This window comes from Ursus americanus, chromosome 6 (genome assembly GCF_024610735.1).
Source record: "Ursus americanus isolate L20-20 chromosome 6, mUrsAme1.1.p, whole genome shotgun sequence".
In the NCBI taxonomy this organism is placed as follows: Eukaryota; Metazoa; Chordata; class Mammalia; order Carnivora; family Ursidae; genus Ursus; species Ursus americanus.
The window spans coordinates 66,916,822-66,937,102 of record NC_142132.1 but is presented as its reverse complement, the minus strand read 5'-3'; the positions used below and the strand labels follow the sequence as shown (position 1 = coordinate 66,937,102).

At 52.5% G+C, this 20,281-nt stretch overlaps 1 protein-coding gene across 2 annotated transcripts in view; it reads left to right on the top strand.

The window, feature by feature from the left end:
• Positions 1-15,767, top strand: part of PGBD5 (piggyBac transposable element derived 5) — a 98,972-nt gene extending 83,205 nt beyond the window's left edge. The window contains exons 4-8 of one of the 2 annotated variants that reach the window (XM_045783143.2): positions 3,167-3,347; positions 5,558-5,755; positions 12,320-12,425; positions 13,756-13,972; positions 14,169-15,767. In XM_045783143.2, coding sequence (XP_045639099.1) covers positions 3,167-3,347; positions 5,558-5,755; positions 12,320-12,425; positions 13,756-13,951 — 681 coding nt within the window. In that variant the 3' untranslated portion in view covers positions 13,952-13,972; positions 14,169-15,767. Of the gene's footprint in view, positions 1-3,166; positions 3,348-5,557; positions 5,756-12,319; positions 12,426-13,755 lie in introns of both variants that reach the window. The other variant, XM_087863111.1, reaches the window with a different exon arrangement.
• Positions 15,768-20,281: the final 4,514 nt, after the last annotated feature.

Below are 20,281 nucleotides of genomic sequence, written 5' to 3'. Positions count from 1 at the left end.
TCGCTGGCTGTCTCTATATCTGTCAAATAAATAAATAAATAAATAAATAAATAAATAAATAAATAAATAAAATCTTAAAAAAAAAAAAAAAAAAGACCCAGGATAGAATCAGTGTTTTCTTTGCCGTCAGGTCTCAAGCAGGGCAGTGTTGTTCTGACGTGGGGTTCAGACCTTCTCATGCCAGTCTTTCATCCTGTCACGAATGAAGGGCTGGTGTTAAGAGGGGAGGCCCTTGTCTGCTGTGCAGCTTTGTGGGGGCGCCTGAGGTCGGCATGTGTGCGGCTCTGTTCTCTCTGATGCCGACACGTTTCCGTGCATCTGAAGCTCAGACCCAGCTAAACGCTAAGGGTGTGAAGGAAATCTCAAAATCTCGGTGTTGGGAGGGACCTCGGCAGTTCTCGAGCCCAGCCCCAGTGCGCTGTGCCAGCCTCCCGCCTGGCCGGGCCTGGAGCCTCTCTGAGCCGCCCGTTCAGTGTGTGGGTAGCTCTGAGGGTTCGTGGGGGCTCTGATGCCTGAACGGAGTGTTTTCTAGCCATTTGTATGTCGTCACCTAGGTTCTGCCTTAGATCTTAATCGTCACTTTACAAGACAGCTCTCTGGCCAGAAGTGGTTCTTGGACTTCTGGGTTCCTTCTCCAAGTTTAGTGCCGCCCCCTCTGTTATGGGCCAAATTGTGCCCCTCAAATCCGTCGTGCCCCTCAAATCCGTGTTTTAGTCCTAACCCTTAGTCCTGCAGAATGTAACCATATTTGGAGATAGGGCCTTTAAAGAGGTAACTAATTAATGTTAAAAAGATGTCATTGGGGATGGGCCCTCATCTAACATGACTGGTGTCCTTCCAAGAAGGGGAGATTAGGACACAGACATGTGAAGAGATGGGGAGAAGACGGCCATCCGCAAGCCAAGGAGACAGGCCTCTGCCAGCACCTTGATCGCAGACTTCCAGCCTCCAGAACTGGGAGAAGGTGCGTTTCTGTTGTTCAAGCTGTGTGGTCTCTGGTACTTTGTGACGGCCGCCCGGCAGACTAATCCAGCAGCCCACCACCCCCTCCTTACGCCTTGGAAGGAGTGGCATCCAGAAGAACTGGTTCTGATTTGGCCAGAGAGGAAGAAGATGGTCAGCACGCACGTTATTAACAAGCCAAGATCCCATGAACGTGGCTGGTCCTGGTACCCAGTGACCATCTCCAAAGGCTTTCGTGCTGGTTTTCTAAAACTGTTCTTACTCATGTGTTTTGCATCCTGTACTCAGTGCAGTTGTTTTTTGAACTTGGTTGTAGGCTTTTACATGTAGTTCTGTTAAACTTTGCCTGACCTGTGCTGAGGGAGCCGGTGACTGCCCCCCATATGTCCAAAGGAAACCATGTGGGGTGTCCTCAGGGTTGGGCCTCAGAGGTCCCTACAATACGCATCCCATTCCAGGTGAGAATCCAGGGTTTAGATAAAGGATTTCCTTTGGAATGACACATGGGACAAAACTAAGTGTCCCTATAAGGCAGCTTTCAGGATACACAGTGCCCAGCGTGGGTGCCATGGGACTTCAGATAGGATATCTGGGAGAGAGAGGTAGGAATCCGAGCCTTAGGTGCAGAAACCCATGGTAGTGGCCACAAGAATTGGGCTTTGCTGGAGGAGGGAAGACAGGTTCTGAGGAATGTCCTGGCTCAGCCAGAGTAACAGGTGACGTGTGACAGAGGCAGAGCTTGGCTTCCCTGTCCCTGTGTTTTCTTCTCTATCAAAGAGATTTCTAATGGGAATTGAGGTGGGAAAGGCATAGAGATCCCAAAATGAAATGTCGGAGTCCTGCCGAGTTATCTAAAAAGATGTTCTGTGTCATCAAGCTGCAGAAAAGTAGGGTCGTCCCTGGGGACATCTTCGGGGGGAGTGTTGGGGACAGGGTTCGCCCTCAGGAGATGGGCTTGTTTTGGAATTAGACTGACATCCACCAGCCCTTCATCTGCCTCAGGATCATCAGACCCTGTATTCTGCATGTGACCCTAGTCATCTGACCGAGGCCGGGTATTGTGGACAGGCCTGGCTCCTCCCTGGGGCCATGTTGGTTTTTCACAGTAGAGCATCATTGGCTGTCTGCAGGGACAGGCCTGCACTGGGCACTTCTGTGTCTCAGGGGACGGTCAGGGCTAGCCTCATTGCTGGCTGAGTGTCTTGTCCCCAGGGCACCTGACAGACACAGGCGAGCACCACTTTACTGGGGTGCTGCCAGTAAAGGCACCTAGAACATTCCACAAGAACTCTTTTCCCTTAAGGAGAACAGTAGTTGGTACCTGTATGATAAACTCTTCATGACTTGGTCTATCATTGGGTGGACCATACTCTTCTTGAATCCATTCCCATTTCCTGGGATTTCCCCTTTGGTGATGTTCCTGGAAGATGTGCACAGGACAGAGAGTGTAAACATTGCTTGCTAATCCCTGCACATCCTCTTTGCTGGTCCTGGCACCTCAAGTGAGTTTTTAATCCCTGATCCCGACTCCTCTTCTGCCTGTGCGGTGGCTACTGTAAAGAATAAGCCAACAGTAAATACAGACGTGCTTTGTGATTTACAAAACTGTATTCAGGGGCATCTGCGTGGCTTAGTCGGTTAAGCACCTGACTCTTGGTTTCAGCTCAGGTCGTGATCCCAGGGTCATGGGATTGAGCCCTGTCCGGCTCTGTGCTGAGCTTGGAGCCTGGTTAAGATTCTCTCTCTCCCTCTCCCCCTGCTCTCCCCCCCACCAAAAAAACCCCAACTGTATTCAAATGGAAAGTACACGGACAAGTTTATCCTTACAGGTGAGGTAGTCTTAAACTTTTATTTATTGTAAACTGAAGTCTCTCCCGTGCTTCCGAACTGGGGGATGTGTTTGCATTGACCTCATTACTTGTAATCGTTTGACCCTTTTCTTCTCCACCTTGACATTTCCAAACCAACAGTCCTGGGCGGAGCCACCAGCTGCCTAGGCCATGGGGTGGCCTTGGGAGTGACCTGGGGCCTCTGCAGGCTGAGGAGGTGACGGGGTGGTAGGGCCTGCGGAACCAGGGGCTCAAGGGAGAGGTGGCTTTCCCACCCATTTTGGGCCCAGGGAGGGCGGTCTGTGCTTCCCGAAGCTTCGGGCCCCCGCCCGACACTCTGTGAGCTCGCTGACGCCTGTGTGTTTCCGTTCAAGATCTACGTCCACCTGAAGGAAGGCGGCGGCCCCGACGGGCTGGATGCGCTGAAGAACAAGCCGCAGCTGCACGGCACGGTGGCCCGAAGCCTGTGCCGGAACGCGGCCGGCAAGAACTACATCATCTTCACAGGGCCCAGCATCACCAGCCTGACCTTGTTCGAGGAGCTGGAAAAGCAAGGTTTGTTGTGCGACGAGCCGGTCCCAGGGAGGCCCCTGCTGCCTGGAGGAGTGGTGGGGAGGCCTGGGGGTGCAGGTGCGTAGCGACCAGCACAGCCCATAGGCCGCTCCGGCCAGGAGGGAGCACGGGCTTCGGCCTGCTGCGACCCAGGCGGGCACCGGAGATCTGAAGGGGCACCTGCCACAGGCTCGTGGTCTGTCCAGGGCACGTTTGTGTCCTTTCTTGTGAGACCGTGGCCATTCAAGGGGTGTCCTAGTCCATTCGGGCTGCTCCAACAAAACAGCTCAGGTGGGACGGCTCATTCCTCGAAGTTCTAGAGGCTGGAAGTCCAAGATCAGGGCGCGCCCAGGTGGGGGCCTCTTCCAGGTGGCAGACCTCACATGACAGAAGCAACAAGGAAGCTCTCTGGGGTCCCTTTTCATAAAGGCACTCCTCCCATTCACGAGGGCTCCACCCTCATGACCCAGGCCCCTCCCAGAGGCCTACCTCCTAACACCCTCCCCTTGGGCATTAGGCTTTCCGCAGAGGAATTTGGGGGGGAACACACACATTGCCTCTGTAGCGTAGATCTGCTCCTACAAAGGCTCTGAAGTCTGGGCTCCCCCTCCCCCACAGTGTGGGCCCTCTGATTGACAAGGATGTCGCAGAGAATTATGTAGATTAATACGGGCTGCCGGGCAGTGGACCTGAGAACAGTCTTCCTGTCCCTTGGTGCTGAGATGCTTTGTTCATCGGCTGAAAGATTGGGAAGCCTTCGTGGCTCTGGCAGAGTGAGGGCTGTAGAAAAAGATCTGGACCGAGTCAGGGAGCCCGAGAGCAAGCTGCTTCTCCTTTGCTTTGTCCCACATTTTGGGGATTTCTATCTAGTCCACTCGGGAGAAACATAAAAAGCCTCTGTTCTGCTATGGCGGCCACGGGAATTACAGACCTATTGCTTAGCAACGGATCAGACTTCTGGCCTTAAAACAAATCCTCTCAAGTCAGGGGGAGCCAGCGGCCTGCGACTTTGACCTCAGCCACGGCGATGCCCACGCGGCCCCTCAACTCTGTGCTCTGCTGGCCCTGCTGGGTCTTCCTCCTGTGCAAGGCCCAGTCCCTGACAGCGCTCGGGGTTTACCTGTGGGGGGAACTCCGGTCAGACTGTGTGAAGTTGGAGAAAATCGGCCCTCATGCATGTTACCAGCCACATTGGAAGAATGATGGGTTCCTTCCCATGTTAGAGGGTGTGGTGAGAGCCAGGGCTGCTCCCCCGGTCACCTGCTCGCTCCAGTCCCAGGGTGTGTGCGTGGCCCTGGGGTACCTGGAACACTTCCCCAGTGATCTCCGTCCAAAGGGCCGCTTCACGCCCCCTGCAGACATCCAGACGGGAGCTGGCTGCAGGAAGGAGCGGGCTCCCTATGGTGTGGGGCAGGCCCGTGCATGGGGAGGGCCAGGAAAGGCCTTGAGCCCAGGGCGGAATTTAGCAAGGCCTCCTTGTCCACACTGGCCTGTGCTCACAATCCCTCCTGCTCCTGTGGAACCTTCTGTACATTGAAGGCCACAGTGTCGCTCCTCCTTTGAGAGGCTCTATGTTCAGAGGCAGGACTCTGCCTTGGTGTGTATTGCTTGATGATTCTTTTCTCTGCATTTAACTTAACTGCAAGGGGACGGGAGCTCCGTCCTGCATGCTGCCTCTGGGTGCCGTGCAGACAAGCACAGGGCTGGGCCCGTGGCTGGTCGAGTCTTGGCCAGAGTGTTGGGGGTCATAAGTATGGTCAGGCTTGGACAGCAGACAGACCTGTGCTTAATCCCTGCCTTCGCCCTCCCAGCTGGGAGCCTGGGGGCCTCTTGGAGCTGCAGTTCCTCTTCTGTAATGCGGGTATGATAACCAGAAGTTTCTAGAAGCGATGACAGGTGCACATGCTGAGCATGCGCTCAGCCCCGTGCCTGGTGCATAGTGAGTGCTATAACGACGGGACTCCTGTTGGTACTGCCCACTCACTGTTCACGCGATTGTCTCACGTGTCATCTTAGAGGTACTTACAGAAGTCCTGGGAGAGACAGTACCTCTGGGATAGAAGTCCCTGAATGCTGGCGGTCTCTTCTACAAGGACTCCTAGGGACCCGTCTCCCAAGCGTCAGCTCAGAACAGGGCAGTGCTGTCCTTCGCGCCAATGTGTGCGGGTTGTCCGTGGTCACGTGGACGTGGTTTTGTGTCCCTCTCCCCACAGAGATTTACTGCTGCGGCCTGCTCAGCTCCAGGAAGAGTGACTGCACCGGCCTGCCCCCGTCCATGCTGACCAACCCGGCCACCCCCCCAGCCCGGGGCCAGCACCGCATCAAGATGAAGGGGAACATGTCTCTGATTTGCTGGTACAACAAAGGGCACTTCCGCTTCCTGACCAACGCCTACTCGCCAGTGCAGCAAGGTGGGCCCGCGGGGGCTCTGCGGCTCTGGGGTGGGGGAGCCCCGGTCCCCAGCAGCGACTGGGCCCGGCACTAACCACTTTGCGTCTGACTGTGGGGGGATGGGGGCAAGAGCTACCTGGGCCCGCAGGCCCCCGCTCGCCGGGGCTCGTCAGCTGGAGAGAAGCCATGAGGGCGGGACACGCGGGTCCCCCGGCTTGTGCGTGGCCACAGAGAGTGGCCGTGTTCGAAAGGCATTTACCCGATCACTTGACCATCTAGGATTCTGTGAAAAATCTGCTCTGATGCGAGGGGAGAATATCAACTGTTCTGTCACTTCGGTGTCTTCTTTAGAGGTTAACCGCCGGTTTTTTGGGGCGTTCTGTCGTTAGTTTTCCTTGGGCTTTAAAATCCATTCGTAACAAAGGGATTTATTTAACAAGGAGTCTGTAGTTAAAGTACCTACAGCCAAAACACTTAAACTGCTGGAAAGGGAACTGGAAATGACAGCGGGGCGCTTTACAAAAATATTTCCTGTTACATAGTGTATTTGAAAATCCCTTATATTCCTTTATATTGAGACGTCTTTCCTCTTTACTTCTGAAGGAACTCCGCAGGGAGCTCAGTTGTGTGGGAGGGGCGTGGGGGGCATGTACGTGGGGCACGTGTGTGTGTGCGCGTGTGTGTGAGAGATACATATGTATGTGGTGCGTGTGTGGTGTGTATCTGTGTGGTGTATCTGTGATGTGTGAGTGGTGTGTACGTGTGTGATTGTGTGTGTGATGTGTGTGCATGGTGTGTATGTGATGTGTGTGTATGTGGTGTGTATCTGTGTGATGTGTGTGTGGTGTGTATGTGTGTAACTGTGTGGTGTGTGTGTGTGTGGTATGTATCTATGATGTGTGTGTGTGGTGTGTACATGTGTAATTGATGTGTGTGTGAGTGGTGTGTACAGGTGTGATTGTGTGTGTGGTGTGTACATGTGTGATTGTGTATGTGATGTCTGTGTGGTGTGTATCTGTGATGTGTGTGTGTGTATCTGATGTGTGGTGTGTACGTGTGTGATGTGTGTGGTGTGTACATGTGTAGCTGTGTGTGATATGTATGTGTGATGTGTGTGTGTGGTGTGTACATGTGTAGTTGTGTGTGATATGTATGTGTGATGTGTGTGTGTGGTGTGTATCTGTGTGGTGTGTGTGTACGTGTGTGATTGTGTGATGTGTGTGTGGTGTGTTTCTGTGTGATGTGTGGGTGTGGTGTGTACGTGTGTGATTGTGTGTGTGATGTGTGTGTGTGGTATGTATCTATGATGTGTGTGTGTGGTGTGTACATGTGTGATTGTGTGGTGTGTACATGTGTGATTGTGTGTGATGTGTGGTGTGTACGTGTGTGATTGTGTGTGATGTGTGTGTGGTGTGTATGTGTGTGATTGTGTGTGTGATATGTGTGTGTGTGGTGTGTATCTGTGTGATGTGTGTGGTGTGTATCTGTGTGATGTGTGTGTATGGTGTGTACGTGTGTGATTGTGTGTGATGTGTGTGTGGTGTGTACGTGTGTGATTGTGTGTGTGATATGTGTGTGTGGTGTGTATCTGTGTGATGTGTGTGGTGTGTATCTGTGTGATGTGTGTGGTGTGTACGTGTGTGATTGTGATGTGTGTGTGGTGTGTACGTGTGTGATTGTGTGTGTGATATGTGTGTGTGTGGTGTGTATCTGTGTGGTGTGTATCTGTGTGATGTGTGTGTGTGGTGTGTACGTGTGTGATTGTGTGTGTGATGTGTGTGTGGTGTGTATCTGTGTGATATGTGTGTGTGGTGTGTACGTGTGTGATTGTGTGTGTGATGTGTGTGTGGTGTGTATCTGTGTGATGTGTGGGTGTGGTGTGTACGTGTGTGTGTGTGTGATATGTGTGTGTGGTGTGTATCTATAATGTGTGTGTGTGTGTGTGGCGTGTATCTGTGTGATGTGTATGTTTGTGGGGGACCGTGCTTAGTTAACTGCCGTTCATTTAGTCCCATCCTTCGCCCCTGCACACACACCTAAGTCACGTTACCTTTCGGTGGAGATTAGAATCCGGGGACGCAAGCCTGTGGGACTTACGCGTAGAGAGCAGTGGAAAGCTGCCAGTTTCTTCAGGGTTGTGTGAAGGGCACTTAGAGGAAATGTTTGGAATGGACCTTGCAGGCCGGAGGTGAGACTTTGAATTGGACTTCTATACTCTCCTGATGGGGCAAGAGTGTTCATGGGGAAAATGTTCGGGCAGAGGGTGTAGGAGCGGCCTCCCAGCAAATTATGCATAACAAATTATAAATTATGCAGTAGGATTTAAGATGACAAAACCTTGAAACCCCAATCTCAAGGGTTGGGAGACTTAAATCTGTCACCATGGGAACCAGCAAAGAGAATACTGTTGGGGAAGAAGAGAAAATCAGTAGGGTTGGTTTTTAAATATGCCAAAATTTAGTATTTGTGTTTCCTTCAGTTAGTCTCCATTTCTAAAGTACTCTACAGCACAAAGTCCTGGGGCGCCTGGGTGGCTCAGTCGGAAGCGTCTGCCTTGGGCTCAGGTCGTGATCCCGGGGTCCTGGGATGGAGCCCCACATCGGGCTATCTGCTCAGCGGGGAGTCTGCTTCTCCCTCCTCCCTCGCCCTCGCCTCATGCTCTCTTTCTCTCTCATGCTCTCTCAAATAAATAAAATCTTTAAAAAAAAAAAATCACAAATTCCCAAATCTTAGACTCCCTTAAAAATGCCAGCAAGTATGCTCTGGGCGCTCTGGCAGCACCCCCAGGGTGGGTGGCGTGGGTGCCCGTGAGCCAGGCCTGCTCGGGAACAGGAGCACCCAGAGGCAGGGAGGCGGTGTGGAGAGCCCAGGTGGGTGGCCCGCCCCTCCTCCCCACGGGAAATCCTTCTACTAGTCCACACCTTAGAGTGTTTGGGTTTTTTGTTTTGTTTTGTTTTTTAATGAAGGGAGATATTATCCTTTCAATGTACTTGAAAAGCATGATTTAAAAAAACCACTTGGTTTTTCATTTTTTTTAGACGTCATCATTTTTCTGCCTCCCCCCATTAATGGTCCATTTTTAAAATATGAATAATGATGTAGTGAATATCTCCATTCATTTGGGTACATCTCTGATCATTTCCTCAAAATAAATCTGCGAGTGGAGTAGCTGGCTCAGAGGGCCTGAACGTTTTGAGGGCTTTTGATGACGTGTCACCGAAAGACCGTACTTAGCACTGTGACGGGCTGTGAGGGGACCGACACTCATCCTGAGTGTACCAGCACATTTTTCCCCTGAATTTGTCAGTCTGGGGGGTGAAAATCCGACTTGCATGGCTACCGGTGAGGTTGGCCATCTCTTTGTGTACTTGTTGGCCAATGTTCACTGATTTCTTCGTGTTCTCTTCAGTGTGTCCTTGGAGGCGCTTGTCTTGTTGAAAGCGAATTTTATGTACAGCCAAGTACTTTTCTGCATTTGTTTTACTTTTGCTTTTTTTATGATTAGTATTTTTTAACCTAAAATTGTTTTTTCTTCTGCACGAGCAGATCTGTTGATCACGTTCTTTGTTCTTACAAGAGCTTGGAAAGTCCCTGCCCCGCGCCAAGGCCGGGTGAGTGTAAGAGCACCTGGTTGTTCTTATAGTGCGATTGTGTGCTCTTTACAGTAACCCCCTGGCATCAGTTGGGTTCTTACTATTTTTTTAATTAAGTGGCAAGGGTTGGCTGACCAAGCAGCCCTGCCTCTGTGCCTGAACCGTTTATAGAAAAACTCTCGTTTTCTACTTTTTGAAAATATCACACAGAGGATGAGGTCTCAAATATTGTAAAGACTGCCTTTCAGCTTTATAGTCTCTCCTGCTGTGATTATATATATTTATATATATATATATATATACACACACGCTCTTCTGAAAGTTGAGCAGAAGTTCCAATTTTAGAAAATATATAACTAGCTAGGAACATTTGAGGCATCGGTGTATTATTTCTTTTGGATTCTAAGGAAAAACGTCCCTTCTTTGAGAGATTGTGAGCATGTGCACAGGTTTCTTAAAAGTCACATATCCAGGGACATCCAGCCCTTCTGCTTTCCTTCTGAAATCCCTTCTGGATCTGACCTCTCCCTACCAGAGTCTTTGCCCACTCGGGGTTCAGGCTTCATGGGACCGACGTGCATACAGAATGTATGCATGTAGGACTGAGTCAGGGCTTGACTCATTCGTTCAGCCTCAGGGAACGGCGGAAAGAACGTCAGCCCCGCCGCGAATAGCCTAGGGAGCCGGTGGGCAGGACTGCCACTGCGCGTGAGCTCGCGCGTTTCCCCCAGCCGGGTCATATCGATCCCCTGGTGCCGCAGGGGTGCGTACGCAGAGCACAGCCGTGCACGGAGATTCGCATACGGCTGTGCATGCGTAGGGTCCGCCCAGGGCGCCTGTGGGCCGCGGACCGGCGACGTCAGCAAAGCCAGTAGATGTCAGACAGCCTCTTGTCAACATGCCCAATGTCCCAGCTTTTTGGTCCTCAGAAAAGGATATTACACACACACACACACACACACGTACCCTTTCTAGCCAGAATAGTATCTCAAAATCCAAAATATCACCAGGGACAAGGGTGATTTATAAAAATGGGGGCAGTGTTCAAGCAGGTGAGCGCAGACCTGGGGTTTGAAGCCGCTCCGCTGAGATTTCCAGCAGAAAGCGTCGGTGTAAGTTGACAACTCTGAGGAGGATGGGAAGGGAAGCAAGGGCTGGAGCAGGTCCCCCGTGGTGGGGGAGACGGGGACAGGGCAGTCCAGGAACTGTGGCCCTGGCGGTTCCCCAGAAGGCCAGAGCTGCAGGCTGCTGGAGCTCCAGGGATGAGGTCGACCCCGAGGTCCTTGGCGCGTGAGCCCGACTCACTGGAAACCCGGTGACTCAGAGCAAGTCACCTCTGCCTCTGGGGAAAGAATGGAGGCGACTCGGTTTCTGTATAGGGATGATCGGATGTGCCCATATCCACGTGCACTCCCTGGAGCCCTAATGGGGCCCAAGCCTCTTTAGACTCACAGGAAGCTGTAATTTCGGACAAATTAAAATGGAGCTGGGACACCTGCCCAGGCCTGTGTGAGACTAGAATGCTCCCCTGATCAGTCTTGGGCGGGGGTGGGGGTGGCTGAGATAAGGGACCGGCAACAGGCATGCTCAGGGGGACCGTTGGAGAGGGACAGCCCTCCTTGGAAGCTGCAGGACGTGCCCACCACACCTGTGTGGCTGGACCAGACAACAGAGCATCTCTGTGGAGAGGGGATTTGTAAGCAGGGCCCCAGAACCCTCTAGACAGGAGAAAGCCCCCAGCCTGGGCCTCAGGGTGCTCTGACTCTCAAAGAGCTTTAGGAAATACATTGCCTGGACCCCACTCCAGGCCTCCCGAGACCGCATCTCTAGGGGTGGGGTCCTGCCAACCTCAAGTTCTCCAGGGAATTCTTGGTATGAAAAACCAGTATCTGGGGGCATGGCTGGGGGACAGGGACCAAAAGAAACAGAAAGATCCCGGCTCAGGGCTCAGTCTGTGCAAATGGATCCCTGCACTCCTGTCTCCGGCAGGTTCCTCGGTGAGAGGGCAGGAGGTGAGCTAGGTGGAGCCCCTTGTGCCTGCAGGGGACACCCCTCTTGTACGTCAACCGTATCCATTCAGGTAGCACCGAAACCTCACAGTCCTTTAGACTGATCCCTTTAACACACACACACACACACCCAAATGGCCTTGTTCTCATAATCACGTGATGCTGTGGTCAGAAGACATGGTAGCAAATCCCGGCACACCTGAGCGCACGCGGCTCCTCAGAAGAACGTTCTTCCACGTCTTCTGCGTCATCTCCGGAGGGCAGCTGCGGGCCCACGGGGCAGGTCTTGGAGACGAGGTTGTCCTACAGCGGTTTGGGCAGCAGGATGGGGAGGGCTCACTGATCTCTTTCGGCTCCTCACGCCTGCCCATCTGTGGGCAGTGCCCCTGAACACAGGCCCATTTGCATTTAGTAGAGGAAAGGTGTTCGAAGGCATGGGGGTGGGGGGTGGGCAGAGTTTCAGGAGTGGCCAGATGCAAAAAGGTGCTTTCCCTCCCTTAGTCCACAGGGCCCCCCGGAAGTCCCGGGGTGCATGAAAGGAGGAACCTGGGGTGTGTATTGGGGGCGCGGCTCCTTGTTCTTCTGGCTCTGTAACTCCACCCTTGTGCTGTGATGGAGGCAGGCAGACAGGTGGAAAGGACTCCAGTGCTCCCTGACCTCGGCGGCCTTCTTGTGGGGGTGGGGGGAGTGAGTTTTGCATCTCCCCCAGGCCCAGCCAGGTCGGGTGCAGCGCCCTCCCCAAAGCCACTTTGGGCCCCTCATCGCCCCGTGTGCCCACAGCAGCCCTGCACATCACCTGACTTTATGTTCTCCTCAGGTCCTTGGAAGGTTTTAGGGACTGGTGTCCTCTGTTTCGTCTCCCCCCCCCCCGCCCCAGCTCCCCTCCCCCTCAGCTCCCTGTTCTATGGCAGGATGGCCAGGCATGGTGGAGATAGGCAGGAGACAGTTCGGAAGGGGGTGTGACCTTCTCTCTTCTCTGCAGGGGTGATCATCAAGAGGAGGAGTGGGGCGACGCCCTGCCCGTTGGCCGTGGAGGCATTTGCTGCTCACCTTAGCTACATCTGCAAATATGACGACAAGTACAGCAAGTGAGTGGGCGGGCCGCTCGCAGCCACGGGAGGGCTCCTGCCGTGTCACCAGTGCGGAATACAGGTTGCTGGAGTCCCCCAGTTGCAGAGCGAATGGAGCAAGGCCCTGTGAGACAAAATCCCGAGCCCTTGTCCTGGCCGCCTGGGCTCGCCTGCTCGGCCCCCTCCTGCCCGGGCGCCCTGCCTCCTTCCCCACCACCCGTGCCCTGAGGTGCCCTTCCCTGCACTCGCTTGGGTCTAGCCGTCTCTTAGTATTGGGCCCTGAGCCTGCACCCTCATCTCCCAGCCAGATTGCCCGTCCTGCGTCCCCCACAGTTGCGGCCCATCACACTGAGCTCTGTTTTCCAGTGCAGGTTATGTAATTCTTTCCACCCCAGATGCCCGTAGCAGGTGCACGCCCACAGCGCCGTAGCGGGAACTCAGGAAGCGATTGCTCATGAACCTGAGTGTGCCCATTAATTGCTAGGGTAGAGCCCCACAACCTAGAACAGAGTTGGAGTAACCCCAAAGACAGGTGGGCGTTACTCAGCCCGCATCAAGGGGAATCTGCTGGGCTTCTTCATGGCAAAGAGAAAACCGAGGACCCAGATCTCCCTGGAAAACTCAGCCTAGGTTTGGAGGGGAGCCGCACTCTATAGGGCGTCCTTGAGCAAATGTTTATTGCCCGGCTCCGTGCGGTGACTACAAAGACATGCGCACTGATTTAATAGACACCGTAGGGACCCCTCTGGGCTGGTGGTGGTGAGGATACCGACCCTCAAACACCCCTTAGGTGCAGAGACAAGGGTGCGATGGAGGACACAGTGCAGGGATGAGTCCTAAGTTAGCTTGGCCCTGGAAGGGCCTCCCTGAGGTGACAGCCATCCTGGATCTGAAGGGAAGGTGGGGGTGGCAAAGAGACATGCACTCAGGAGACAGGGACACATTGCAGACGCCTGCAGCTGAGGGTGAACTTGCCCTTGGGACGTGGAAGCAGTTCAGTGTGCCCAGGACACAGCATCTGAGGAGGGCTCATGGCCTAGAGGGCCGCCCCTCGGGCCCTGTTCCCTTGGAGCTTCTGAGCCTCGCCTTGGAAGGCCTGGCTCCCCGTTCCAGCATCTCCAGCGACCCCCCTCCTGCTCAGGCCTCTGATAGCAGTGGTTTTCGTCTTCCTAGTCTTGGGTCCAGTTCACCGCGACAGAGCCCCAGCGGGGGCCGGCCCCCAGCCTGCTTCCCAGCCCTGCGGCTCCTCGGTAGCACCGACCGTGAGGAGGCCCTTTGGGACCATCTCCCCTGACCCGGGCGCCCGTGAACCCCTGGGTCAGCCTCTCCTATTCCTCTGTCCTCGTAGGTATTTCATTTCTCACAAACCAAACAAGACCTGGCAGCAGGTGTTCTGGTTCGCCGTCAGCATCGCCGTCAACAACGCCTACATTCTCTACAAGCTGTCCGACGCCTACCATGTAAAGAGGTACAGCCGGGCGCAGTTTGGCGAGAGACTGGTGAGGGAGCTGCTGGGCCTGGAGGAGGCCTCCCCGGCCCACTGATGCCACCGCCGCCAGGCTTAGGTGAGGACCGGGTCCGGGAGGCGGAGGCGGGGGAGAGCCTGCTGTCCGGACCTGCCCAGCCAGACCCCCGGGCGGCCCCGGGGGGTGGGCCCAGCCCCGAGCGGTGCCCCAGGCCTCTGCAGGGCCCCAGAGGACCTGGTCAGATGAGGGCTGCCATCCCCGTTCCCCTTCCAAGAAGAGCACATCCTCCCTCCAGAAGCCACCGCCGCCCCCAGACTCCGCACGCGGGCCCAGGCGCTGTCGGTGGCCTTTGCCCCGTGGGGCGCCACGTCGTCGTGACACCTGCGGAGCCACCAGAGGCGCCGGGGATGGGACGAGCCGTAGCGTGTTCTGCCAGAAAGGCCTGCTCTGTAAGAACGTAAAGACAGTTGTGACCTGGTTCCACCTCGTGCCGTGCCTACAGGTGACTGGAGGCGAGCAGGTCGTGCTAAGGCGGTCAGGCACATGCAGGAGACCAGCGTGTTCTCCTGGGCTTGCTGCGTGCGAGCAGCTTAGAACGGGTCTCCTAGAACAAGAAACCCAGACTGGGTGCCGTGAAAACGCAGGGATGAAATGGGGGAGCGGTTGCCCGTTTTGGTGAATAAATGAGGCGTCCCTACTCATTTCATTTCTCTGGCTGGTGGCCCGGGGGGTGGGGGGGAAAGGGGAAATGCCAACAGAACCGCAATGATGTGTGATGCTATTTTTTATTTTTAAATATATCTTCAGGTTATTTTCTTACTGTTGCTTAGGATCGTCTGTAAAAGGAAAATGTCCCCCTTCTTTTCCGCACCCCCCCCCCGCCCCTCCATGACTCCTTGCATGAGCGCAGTTTGGCGTTCGGGCCCTGTGGCTGTACCAGGGCCAGAGGGGGCAGCTGGCTTCCAGAACACACATGGTTCCACTCCTCCGAGGATCACGGGGGTGGGGGGGTGCCTGTGGGCCTTACGCTTTGTCATAGACGGTACCATTGGCAGAATTCCTTGTTTCGAAAAACCGGTAGCTTCGCTGAAGCAAACAACAAAAGGTCTGGGGAGGACACATGCTGCTTGTCCCCGCACCCTCCCTACCCCCGTGTGCGGTGACTTAGTGGTGTCCTGGTGTCTGCCCTCAGAGCCCTGTGGACAGCACTCAGCCCTGCAATGGGACAGGGCCCCCAGCTCTGTGGGGTGTGATGTCCCGCGGGGCCGGGGGCTCGCTCAGCCGGGGACTGAGAGGGCTGAGCCCCGAGCAGCCTGCAGCAAGGGCTCCGCTGACTTCCCACCAGGGCTCCTGGGGAACCCAGGTCTGCGTGTCTCGATGGGAGGCCCGGCTCGCCCACTGGTCTGACCATCCCCCACAGACAAGAAACAGTGATTTCTGGAGTTACACGATCCCCCTGCACCCCAATTTATGTAGCCCCCTCATTTTTTTACAAGTGCAAAATCTATTCTACTCAGGCTTTGGGACTTTCTTCCTTGTTCACACTCAGTTAATTCCAAGCGTTGCTGGCAGCATGCTCCCCGCCTCCGCGTCATTTCCGTACCCTAGGTTCATGAGGCTCCCCCTCGCCCTGTGGTTTGAATTCGATGCCACGGATTGTAGGCCACATTTTCAATTGTGTTTCAGAACACCTTCGCCGTGTCCTTTAATTGGATTGAAAGCACTTTTACCACATGGAGAAATATATTTTTAATTTGTGACGCTTTTCTACGAGGTCCACTCTTTCTGAGTCTAATGTGTTTCCAACACTTGGGGAGACTCTGATGAAAGCTGATGAATTTTCTTTTCTGTCCAAATAAGTAAAAGAAAAAATAAAAGTCTATTTAGATGCTGATTCTTTGTTAACATGTGAATTTCTTTCCAACGTCGGGGACAAAAGTACGGGCTACTATTTCAAGACTCCACTTCTTATTCTCTCATCTAGTACATGTGATCTTGAACTGTTTTTAGTATCCTATGCCCCTGAGCAGTTTAAAAAAGAAATTCAGGTTTTTTTTTTTAAGATTTTATTTATTTAGAGACGTCTGGGTGGCTCAGTTGGTGAAGCATCTGCCTTCGGCTCAGGTCATGATCCCAGGGTCCTGGGATCGAGCCCCATGTCAGGCTCCCTGCTCAGTGGGGACCCTGCTTCTCCTTCTCTCTGTACCTCTTCAACCCTGCTCGTGCTCTGTCTCTCTGTCCCTCTAAAATAAATAAAATCTTCCAAAATTTATTTATTTATTTGACAGAGAGAGAGCACTAACAGGCCCTATGAGTATAGTTGTATTCTAGGTGTCTGTGCCTGGGAGAGAATCCCCGCCTGCCGGCCAGACGGGAGTCCTCCTTGTTTCTTCTAGTTGGTGTTGTTATCCACATCCTCCCGGAGAGGCGCCGTCGGGACGTTGGGTGGGTGACTGCGTTACCGGGTAATTAGAGGGGACTTACAGCGTTTCAGTGCTCTGGATTTTAAGTGGTAACCACCTGTTTTCAGATGAACACTTGAAGCAGCCATCAACTTCTAGTGGAGCCCCTGCAGGGCTGGGAGCAGTTTCTGTCCTTCCGGAAGGAGGACAAACTGACGTGGAGTACTGATTAGGAAAACCTGCAGCCAGTGGGACCTCGTCCCACCGATGTGAGGCTGAGTGCCTTGGGGAATCACTCCAGTTAAAATCCACCTGCTCCAGTGTCCCCGTGGGTTTGAAGCCCTCAGCTTGACCTTGGATTGGCCTCTTCAGTAGCTGGCCACTGCTGGTGCCGGGGAAGGGCCCAGGAAGTGGCTGTCACCAGAGGGGAGCCAGCACAGCCCCGGCAAAGGCCGGGAGGCAGCTGGGCGGGTGAGACCTTTCTAGCTGGGGCCCTCCACGGCGGCCTACGACTACCCAGTGGAATAGCTTTGCTGCAGGGTCTAAAGCAGAAGAACAGAATAAGGAGCTTCCTGACCCTTGTGGAAAATAAAACAACAAAAGCCTAGAAGCTTTTCCAAAGAAAAGCTCTATTAGACCAAGTGCACTGAACTACTTGTGGTTTAGGTCACAGTCCCAGGACTGTGGCGATACTCAGAATAAGGTAGAGTAAGCCAGCGGAGAAGGGAACGCGCGTGAGCTTCTGTTTGTATTTGCTGCCTTCCTGATCGGTTTCTTTATTTCATTCACATTGTTTCTTCTGCCCACACCCTGCTGCCCCAAAAGCCTCCGTTTTGAACAAGGCCTGACTGTGGTCAATGAACATTGTAATACAAAGGCCGTATTTCAAAACTCAGATGAGTTACCTCAGAAAACCTTGGTGTCTGGATCATTCTGGGCAAAGACATTGGTTTCTTGGCTCCATCAGACAAGGGCCAGCCACCAGAATCGAATGAACTCTACAGTTGTTGCAGAGAAGAAGATCTCAGACACCAGGACAGGGACTGGAAGGTTCTGGTCCTCACGTGTGGCCGGGCAGTGCATTGTCCTCAGGAACCCGGCCTCAGCATCAGGCAGGGAGGGAGGTGGGCAGACCCACCCACAAGGTGGAGGTGGCAGTTGGCATTGCCCACACCTCCTGTGACATGTGGGGCACTTACCCTGGCAGGCACCAGACACCTTAGCATATGGCTTGGCATATTCCAGAAAGGACAGAATCAGCCTCTTCAGAAGGCTGGAACCGACTGTGTGTGACTAAAAATTGCCAATTTGCCATGCAGCCCATTATATGTAAGTGTCTTTGGAGAACTCTTGCCCCGAGAGCCAATTATACATTAGTGTTTCTGCGAAGTGTGGCATCATGTATGAGCAACTAGTTACAAAGTGGTCCTAGCTCTTCCAGAAGTCATAGCCAAGTAGAAAGAAAGCTTCTCATCTCATAAATAACAATATGCAGGTACAAAAGTTTTATTCCTTCCATTCCCCCCTGTGGCTTACACTTGGTTCTGTTTTCTCCAAGGAAATAGGATACTGACCTCTTTCTCCAGCCTGACAACTGGTGTGAGGGTTTGCTTGTCCCGGGTTAACGTCTAATATCCCACATCATTCAATAAGAAAGGGTCACAACTTCAACCAAAGTCGTGGTAGAAAAGATCATTCACTGGGAAGATAAGATTTTAGCTAGTAGCTCTTTCCCTAGCCTTGGCTGTCTTTCTAAAATACTTCTATTCGTTAAAAAATTCAAAATAGTACTACCAGGGGAGCCTGGCTGGCTCAATTAGTAGAGCATGCGACTCTTGATCTCAGGGTTGTGAGTTCAAGTCCTATGTTGGGCATAGAGCTTACTGGAAAAAAAAATTGTACTACCATGTGATCTAGCAATTCTGCTTCTAGGTATTTATCCGAAGAAATTGAAAACGCCAATTTGAAAAGGTATGTGTAACCCCATGTTCACTGCAGCATGATTTACAATACCCAAGACAAGGAAGCAACCTCAGTGTCCACCGATGAATGAATAGATGAAATATAATAGCCTTTAAGAAGAATGAATTTCTGCCATTCGTGACAACATGGATGGACCTTGAGGGAATTAGGCTAAATGAAATAAGACAGAGAAAAATACTGTATGATCTCTCCTATATGTGGAATCCAGAAAAAAAATTTATATATATATAGAGAGAGGGAGAGCGAGAGCAAGAGAGCGAGTGAGCACGCTCATAGATCTAGAAATCAGATTGGTAGTTGCCAGAGGTAGGAGAGGGGGAGTGGGAGAAATGAGTGAACTGCTTTTTTTTTAAGTTAGACCGATACAAAAAAAAAAAAAATGCAGTGAGTTTCATAATTGAGAGCTTCCCTGCAGTGAATAGAATGTAGAAGGAATGAACAAAAGAAGGAAGCAGGTACGTGGTTTCTGTTAGTTCAATAGATTAGAAAGAACAAAACAGTTGCATACGTTTTTATTTTTTTTTAAAGATTTCATTTATTTATTCAACAGAGATAGAGACAGCCAGTGAGAGAGGGAACACAAGCAGGGGGAGTGGGAGAGGAAGAAGCAGGCTCATAACGGAGGAGCCTGATGTGGGACTCGATCCCAGAACGCCAGGATCACGCCCTGAGCCGAAGGCAGGCGCTTAACCGCTGTGCCACCCAGGCGCCCCATGCATACGTTTTTAAAGTGTCAACTTAAGATCTGGAGTTGTGGGATTGTGGGATTTTTTTATTGAGGCATTTTGGGGTCGCTTTCATCTGTTTCAGCATAATGCCATATACATAGATTGTTGTGGCTTTGTGAAGTGTGTCCCCTTATCAATACTTACCTGTACTTACCAATAGAAGTACGGTGTCCAAAGTGGGACAAATGCTCTACTCAATCTTGTGCCAGTCCTGGCCACCATCCTACAAGAAGAGATGATGACCAGTTAGGGGGTCTGGAGTCTAGGACAGAGGGTCCACATAGAAACAAAATGGTAGGGGCAGTTGGGAAGATGGGGTGAGTGGCTTGGTTGGTGCAGCACTGACTCAGGAGGGAACGTGGCATTTGTCTCCAGACTTCCTAGTCCCCTCTTCCATGTGGTGCATATCACCAGGAGTCAGTCCTCAGCTCAGTGGGGAGAGCGAGTTCCAGTGTCTAGAGCTGCCCGACTCTGGGACACGACTCTTCAGAGAGCGGGGACCACTCGGCTCGTTACTGAATGTCTTCTACCAGAGGCAGCTCGCAACATTGGAAGGTCCCAGAGGCCGTTGTCTGGGCAGGAAGTGGCCTTAACCCCAGGCTGTGGGCTTGAGCAGGACACCCCAGCCGGCCACCCTGATCTCAACTGAAGGGGAGCAGAAGACAGCCAGGAAGCAAAGCCCTGACCCCTGGGTTCCTGGGCAGAGGCTGTTTGCGATGAAGAAGGAACCTGAGTATGAAGACGATGGCCTCTCTTCACAGGATGCCCCCAGCCCCCAGCTGCTCACCTTCTTCCTCTTCCTCAAATGGAGGTTCCCACGTCCTCTCCGTTCAGGGGTAGCAGCCATCAGCACCAGGGAAATCCATGTCAAGTAATCTGAAAAGATGGCTGGTTTATTTGAAAATTTCTTTGCACCATTACGTTATCTTGTTTTTCCTTATGGTTTTCAGTTAAGAATCTTCAGGAACAAAATTTTAATCTTATGAACTGCGCTTCTGTAGCCCTCAGGGGATCTCACACAACTACATCCTCATCTTTTGTGAAGATAAAGCCTACCCTTCTGTCAAGATTTTGATTTCACACTAAGACACGCAATAAATTTTTACAAATTCTGTGTATAATGAGCTAAGTTCTGAATTCTAAAACATGAAGTATGGTATACCCACACACACACACACACACATACGTGATTTAATTCTGATATCTCATGTGATTTTTATTTTTTAGCAAAGTCAGTCTACAGTCAGCAACTTTGAAATGCAATCAGATATATTGCATTTGCTTCTCTCTGGTGG